The sequence below is a fragment of the Leptopilina boulardi genome, unplaced genomic scaffold (assembly GCF_019393585.1).
Source record: "Leptopilina boulardi isolate dan_hultmark-lab unplaced genomic scaffold, ZJU_Lbou_2.1 LbouV2_351, whole genome shotgun sequence".
In the NCBI taxonomy this organism is placed as follows: domain Eukaryota; kingdom Metazoa; phylum Arthropoda; class Insecta; order Hymenoptera; family Figitidae; genus Leptopilina; species Leptopilina boulardi.
Window position 1 is genome coordinate 3,311,747 of NW_026137920.1, and position 8,299 is coordinate 3,320,045.

Genomic DNA, 8,299 nt, shown 5'->3' on the forward strand with positions numbered 1-8,299 from the left:
GACTTTTGTATCGGCAATGTTTATATTTGAGTTGAAATCACCTGATTGGTCAAAGCATCACGCGCTTATTTTGAAATAATTAATTAATAAAATGTATTAATAAATTAATTTAATTTTTATTAATTTTTTTTATGTAAAAATTAATATCAATGTTAATTGTGTTAATTAAACTCCATTAAATAAAATAATTGTAAATTAAACATAATTTTGGAAATAAATATTAGAAAATATTTGTCAGATTGAAAACAAAGCAAATGAATAATTTTTACAATAGTCCAAAATATTTATTTACAATCATATTATTATTATAATTATAACAATAATAAGACATTTAATAATTTAATTTAAAATAAAATTAATAAAATCGAAAACAAAAAGTATTTTTGAAAAAGTACGTCTGTGCGCAATGACGTCATTGCGATATCTCGAATTATCGATTCCAAGAATTTTCAATGTGCAGACAACTTCACATTAACTTGGCAAATCAGATGATCATATGATCACCTCACGAGAAATAGGGCGAGTCCTTGTTTATTCACTTAAATTTTTTGACGTATCGTTGATAAATTTCTTGTTCTTAATTTTTGAAAATAAAATCATTTACAAAAAATGAAAGGGTGTTTATTTAATATTGATAATGGTTATTTGGAGGGTTTATGTCGTGGTTTTAAGTGTGGAATTCTACAACAAAGTGATTATTTAAACTTGGTACAATGCGAGACACTTGAAGGTAATTTTTCACACTATTTTGTTCTTTTTTACTTCAATATTTTTAATTTTAACATATTTATTTACAAAAAAAAAAAAGAAAATTATTTATTTTTTCCCAAAAAATCAGTAATGAAAAAGTAATGTCATGGATAAAAATTTTACAATTAACCTCAATATTGATTCTATTCTTTTATATTATATGTTTCGATGTCAAAATATTTCATTTTTCTATAAATATATATATATATATATTAATATTGTGAAATATTTTCATTAGATTTGTCATTTTCAAATTATGTAAAATAAATTTTATTATTCATTTCTGCCGACGATTTTTTATTTTCATTCACCTGAAGGGAATATTGATTTTCTCACATATTTTTTTATATTATATATATTTATAAAAAAAAACACATATTACAATGAAACTATTGAAAAAAAATTTCATCTCTAGGTTTTTGAGAAATTTGACCTTGAAAAATATAAAAAAATTCCATTTTTGGAATTTTCGATTGTTTATTTTAACGGATTTTTTTTTTTTGTTAATTCTTCAATAAACACATATGGAGAATTATTAGTCTAAATTGAATGCCATATTACCCCAGATTGGTGACAAATTACCCCATATTAGAAAAATGCCAAATTTTAAAAATACTTTTATCCGATTTAAGTAATATATTTTAATATATTTTTTGAATTTCTTCTGTTAGCTCCAAAAAAGTATAAATTTAGTTCCATTTTACCCCACATTATAGAAATACACCAATGTAGGAATAATTTTACCCTATTTGATTATTCTATCTTAATATGTATTTTATTTTACTCAGTTTGTTTTAAAAAAGTCTAAATTTTGTGTCATTTTTACCCCAGGTTTGTGACAAATTACCCCATATTGTTAAAAAAAGTCCTAATTTATGAATAAATTTACCCCATTTAATTATTATATAATTATCTATTTTATTTTACTTCATTTAATAAAAAAAAAGTATAAATTTTGTACCATTTTACCCCAGGTTATTGTCATATTACCCCACATTATAAACATGCCTCAATGTATAAATAATTTTATCCGATTTAATTATTACATCTTAATATTTATTTTAATTCACCCCGTTTACCCAAAAAAAAGTCTAAATTTTATGTCATTTTTACCCCAGTTTTTTTTTTGGCAAATTACCCCATTTTATGAAAAAAGTTCTAATGTATGAATAAATTTACCCCATTTAATTATTATATAATTATCTATTTTATTTTACTCCGTTTAATAAAAAAAAAGTATAAATTTTGTACTATTTTACCCCAGATTAGTGAGATATTACCCCACATTATAAAAATGTTCCAATTTTAGATATAATTTTATTACATTTAATTATTATTTTTTAATATCTATTTTATTTTACACCCCTTTAATCAAAAAATTGTAAATTTTGTGGCATTTTCACCCCAGATTACTGTTTTATTACCCCACATTATAAATATAATTTTTTAATGAATAATTTTATCTCATTTAATTATTATTTCTCCATTTATTTTAATTCACCTTTTTTCTTCAAAAATTGTTTAAATTTTGTGTCATTTTTACCCCAGGTTTGTAACAAATAACCCCCATATTATAAAAAAATGTCCGAGTGTATGAATTAATTTTTCTTTATTTAATTATGGGGTAAATAAAATATTTATTATATATTTTAATTTACCCTATTTTCTTTAAAAAAGTCTTAATTTTTTAAAAAATTTTACCCCCAGATTAGTGTTATATTTCCCCCCCCCCCCACGTTAGGGAAATTTCCCAACGTATGAATAATTTTTCACTATTTTAATTTTATTCTTTCAGATGAATTTTCATTTGTTCGAATTATTATTTTATATAATTTCCATATTAATCGATTTTTCATACTAGAGAATTTTTACTTAATCGAAAAATCATTTAACATAATTTATAATTGATAGTATTTTCATTTGTCCGAAATTGCAAATGTCCGAATCGATTTCGGCGCGATTTTTAAAATCAACCAATCACAATTTTATGGATAATTTTTAAAGGCCAACGCAGAATAGAAACGTAACCGGAATCGTAATCGCAAACGCAACCGGAAGAATGAGTTAGAGAAGGACAAACAATATGTCTATCGTTCTCTAACTCATTCTTCCGGTTGCGTTTGCGATTACGATTCCGGTTACGTTTCTATTCTGCTCAGGCCTTAATTGGTTGATTTTAAAAATCGTGCCGAAATCAATTGTTTGTTCGGCTATTTGAAATTTTGGACAAATGAAAATTCTGTTAAATAATTTTTTGATTAAGTAAAAATTCTGCAGAAAAATTGGTTTTATGGAAATTCCGAACAAATGAAAATTCATCTGAAAGAATAAAATGAAAATTCTATGCAATGAATTTCTATCTAATAAAAATTCTTTAAAATGTCTATTATGTTAATTGAAAATTCGAGTAAATAAAAATTCTGATAAATAAAAATTCGAAGAAATAAAAATTCAACTCAAATAAAATTTGTCATATAAATTCGACAAATGAAAAATTCCATAAAATGAAAATTCTAACTAATGATTTTTAGAACATAATCATTCGTCCCATATAAAAGGAAATAAGAAAATGTTATTTTTCAGATTTGAAACTTCATTTGGCTGGCACTGATTATGGCAGTTTTTTGGCAAACGAACCATCGCCACTGTCTGTCAGTGTTATTGACGATAAATTAAGGGAGAAACTTGTTGTTGAATTTCAACATATGCGCAATCATTCCGTTGAGCCATTGTCACAATTTCTCGATTTTATCACTTACAGTTATATGATTGACAATATTATTTTGCTTATTACCGGAACGCTACATCAGCGACCAATTTCCGAATTGATACCAAAATGTCATCCACTTGGTAGTTTTGAGCAAATGGAAGCAATTCATGTTGCAGCAACACCCGCTGAATTGTACAATGCTGTTTTGGTCGACACTCCTCTTGGTATAATATAATTTTTTTTTTTTTTAAATTTAATGTAATATTTTTATATTTAATTGAATTGTTTTTATTATTTAATATTATTATTTAATTTTTGATAAAAATATTTTTAAAATTATTATCTTAAATGAAATTTAATTTGAATGTGAATTTTTTTTTTTTTTTTTTATTTTATTAAAAAAAAAACAATGACAAAAATTTATTATTTTTTAGCTCCATTTTTCGTCGATTGCATTTCCGAACAAGATTTGGATGAAATGAATATTGAAATCATCAGAAATACACTTTACAAGGCTTATCTTGAGGCTTTCTATAAATTCTGTAAAGACATTGGTGGCACTACTGCGGAAACGATGTGCGAAATACTCGCCGTAAGAATCAGCAAAATAACTTTAGAAAAAAAAAATCTTTTTCAAACAAAAATTATTGAAATTAATAAATTTATTTTCAAATAAATATTTTTGTTATCGAATTATAAATGAATTTTTTCAAATAAAATTTATTTAAAATGAATTTATTTTCAAATAAATATTTTTATTATCGAATTATAAATTAATTTTTTCAAAAAAAAATTTATTGTCACTAATAAATTAGTTTTTTCAATAAATGATTCTTTAAATAAATAAAGAAAAAAAAAAAATTTCAGTTCGAAGCAGATAGACGAGCAATAATCATAACAATCAATTCATTTGGGACTGAATTGGGAAAGGACGATCGTGCCAAACTCTATCCCCGTTGCGGAAGATTGAATCCCGATGGATTAGCGGCTCTTGCTCGTGCTGATGACTACGAACAAGTGAAAGCCGTCGCCGAATATTACGCAGTATTTAATATTTTTTATTTTTGTAAAAAAAAAATTCAAAATATTATTTTGAAAATTCATTTATTTTTCCTCTTTTTGTTTTTCTAGGAATATAGCGCACTTTTTGAAGGCGCTGGCAATAATCCTGGGGATAAAACTCTAGAAGATAAATTCTTTGAACGAGAGGTAAATAAACAATTTTTTTTCATATATTACGTTTAAAAAAAAATCTTTCATAAAAAATAGAGAAATTTGTTTTATTTAAGAAACATTTATTTGTATAGTTTACTATTTTTTTTAAAAGAGGGCTATTTTTGTGTGAGAAAATTGAAAAGTCAATTATTATTTTACAAGAAATTTGCCATTAATTAGAATTTTATTATTTAATTAGCCTGAAATTTGTTAATTTAAAATTAATTTTAAATATTATTCCTAACTTTAAAAAAAATTTTAGTAATTGTATTGAAGTTTCTTTAATTATAATAATAATAATAATAATAATAGGTTTTCAGTAAATTTTTAAAACAATAATAATATTAATATATTACAATGATTTGATGTAGATTTTGTGCCTTCATTATTTTTGTGTATTCATAAAATTTTGTGAATTTTTTGAAAAAAAATTGATTTTGAAAGCGTGAATTTTTGAATATCATTTATTTTTGCAAATAATAATTATGTTCCATTAATTGATTGATTGATTGGCAATATGTAATTTACACGTTGAAATTTGCAACAACAAAAAAAAATTATTATTTTCCCTTACTTTCAGGTTCGTTTGAATGTGAACGCTTTCCTTCAACAATTTCATTTCGGTGTATTTTACAGTTACTTGAAGCTAAAAGAGCAAGAATGTCGCAATATTGTCTGGATATCTGAATGCGTTGCACAAAAGCATCGCGCCAAAATCGATAATTATATTCCGATCTTTTAAAGCAAGAAAAAAAAAGCAAAACAAATTGAAAATAAATAGATAAAATGAAATTTATTTTATTCTACGCCTATTTGTAGGAAAAAAGGCAAAAAAAAAAAAAAAAACTTTGTCATAAACGACAAAAATTAATTTTGAGAGACAATAAATCTCAATTCTTTCATTATTTTTTTCCCACAATTGGCGATTGAAATTTTAATTTTAAAATAAAACAAAAGAATATCATTTCTTGTGTACATAGTATATAAAATTTTAATCGTATATTCTTTAATATCTCTCTCTCTCTCTCTCTCTCTCGCCCATTAAAAGTATTATTATTAACAGAGGTATAATTGTTGTCTGTAAAATTGTGTAATAACGCACTATAATAAAAGCATTCTGCATTCCATGTTAACAAATTATTCTGCCTCTTTTTTATTTGATTTAATTATTAAATTAATTACCTAATTTAAAATATCTTTAATTTTGTTTTTTTTAAAAAATAATTTTTGCGCTAATTTGTGCTGCAAAAAATTAAAAAAAAAATATATAATTAAATAATTAGCATAATTTTGAAAATTTACTATTTTTTTCATTAATACTTTAATTGAAAATTTTTAAATTCTTTAAAATTTACTTATTCTTTAAAAAATTTGAAAAAGCAAAAATGTTTCATATTCAAAAATTTCGAAACCAAGTTTTTGATTTTCTTATCTCTTTTATTATGTAAATTTCATTATTATTATTTTTTTTTTATCATTATTTTACAATTAATTTTCAACATTTTTCTTTAATCACAACTTTTATTCTTTTATTTCGTCAATTTTTGTCTCCTCAATTTTTTTCGTTTTTGTTTTTTGTTCTCCTCGTCTTGATTTTTGTGACAATTTCTGTAATTCAAATGCATAATTTTCGCCAAATATTTCTTTATTCTCTATCCAAAATTGATCACCAATCAAATCATCGGCTATTTTTTCAATTATTTTCTTTGTTCTTCCATTTTCAATAATATTTTTTCGCAAAAGAATTGTACCTTTACGAAATATTGGCAATTCATTATTGTAATTTATTCCAAAATCATGAAATAACATTTCATTTTTATCCGAGGACACAGTTCCTTTTAATTTTTCATTAGCCTGGAAAATTAAATTTTGGTAATTAAATATTTCAAAGTACAAAAACAAAAGCAAAATTTATATTTAATTAAATTATTAACTATATAAAAACATTTAGAAAACAAAATTTGTCTAAATCGCAATAAAAAAAAAATTTTTTTCTTGAAATAAGTTTATTTAAAACTACTTTATAATAATAATAAACATAAATAGAATATAATTTTTTTTTTTTAATCTATTTTTGTTACCTCATGTGTGGTCATATTTTTCTTTTGGACCAAATTCCAAAAACATGTATTGTAAAGATTATTAATATGAACATCCGCCTGTCGCCAGGATAAATAATCTCGTAAATTATTATCCATTGGATATAATACTAATCTCGCGTCAAATCCAGGTGGATACAAAAGTTTTGTGTCATTAAAAAATTGAGACCAATGAAAAACGTAAGACGAGGCAAACAATGAATTAACGTTTGACGTGAGTTTAAAAACTGTCGAACAGAAAATAATTGTGAAATTATTTTTAATACGAAAATTGAATAAATAAATTTCTTTTTTTAAAGATAAAAAAAAAATTATTTTTAATATTATTAATATATTATTTTAAAAAATATTTTTCCTACACTAAAAGAAAAAATGTTAAAAATATTTTGAATACTGTTTTTAAATAATATAAATTAAAATTTTTTATTATTTTCTAGACTTTAAAAATTAAAAAAATACATTTTTCTTATTTAAAAAATATTATTTTTATTTATATTAAAAAATTAGTTAATAAAATTTAACCATTTCTAGCTCCGCCCCTGAAATAATTTTTGCTTTAATTAAAATATTTTATTTTAAAAATTAGCAAAAACTCTTCTCTAATATTTTAAAATTATATTAATTTATTAAAATAAATGGTTTCTTGTTTTATTTATCGATTCCCCCTTGAATTACGCGAGGTTAATTATTTAAATTATTAAATATAGAAAAAACATTAAAATTTCTCTTTATTTAAAAAAAACTATCTTTAACATTGTTTCTTCTTTTAAAATTATGTTATTTAAATATTTTTTACATTTTACACCTATATATACATTTTTACGTATATTACGTTCTTGTTAACATGTTACGTATTCAAATATACGCGCGCAACTTCCCAACGCTAGATGAAAGGTAAGGTTAGGTAAGAAGGTTTTTTTGCTGCAAGAATGGGCAGGGTGAAAAATGGATGAATGAATTAGAAAAATAGAAAATGATTTAATAATAAAAAAAAAAAAAAAAAAAAAAAATTATATGTAACGAAAAAAAATAAATTTGGTAATAACAATAACAATTGAAAAAAAATACCTCGTCTTTTAAATTGTTCGGCATTTCGTCGGAATACAAAAGAATATTCGTCACTTTGTCCATAGGCAATAACAATTTCTTTAAATTTTTCCATAACACTAATTGCTGCTTGATTCATTAATTCAAGTGCCGATAAATCATTTGGTTTCACAAATTTATGATCGTCGGCAAATTTTGAAAATCCCCTGCCATCAATTCGTACAACAATATAACAATTTGGTAAACAATGTTCATCGCGCTCAAAACCCTTAACATATTCAAATTTACTTTGTGCCATTTTTGATTTTATTGAAAAATTACGTAAGAAGAGACGAAAATTTTTTATCAAATTTTCCCTCATTCGTATATATATATGAAAAATATTTTTATTTTATTATTTGATTTTGCAAATTTTTATTTATTTTTATTTTCTCCTTTGAGATAGAAGAAAACGTAACCACGTGCCACTATGCAATTC

General features: G+C 23.1%; 3 protein-coding genes across 10 annotated transcripts in view; 2 read left to right on the forward strand and 1 right to left on the reverse strand.

The window, feature by feature from the left end:
* The window catches only part of LOC127286158 (ras-related protein Rab-37), a 293,485-nt gene that overhangs the window by 92,136 nt on the left and 193,050 nt on the right, over window positions 1-8,299 (forward strand). The gene's annotated exons all lie outside the window — the stretch shown is intronic.
* Window positions 473-5,815, forward strand: LOC127286171 (V-type proton ATPase subunit d). The gene is made up of 6 exons (XM_051312528.1): window positions 473-730; window positions 3,334-3,684; window positions 3,895-4,052; window positions 4,328-4,504; window positions 4,592-4,669; window positions 5,256-5,815. The coding sequence occupies exons 1-6, from the start codon at window positions 610-612 to the stop codon at window positions 5,415-5,417; spliced, it is 1,047 nt and encodes a 348-aa protein (XP_051168485.1). The 5' UTR covers window positions 473-609; the 3' UTR covers window positions 5,418-5,815.
* LOC127286173 (probable tRNA(His) guanylyltransferase) lies at window positions 6,092-8,191 on the reverse strand. The gene is made up of 3 exons (XM_051312530.1): window positions 7,843-8,191; window positions 6,757-7,001; window positions 6,092-6,529 (listed from the first exon to the last, which is right to left on the reverse strand). Exons 1-3 carry the CDS (start codon window positions 8,180-8,182, stop codon window positions 6,197-6,199), a joined length of 918 nt encoding a protein of 305 aa, XP_051168487.1. The 5' UTR covers window positions 8,183-8,191; the 3' UTR covers window positions 6,092-6,196.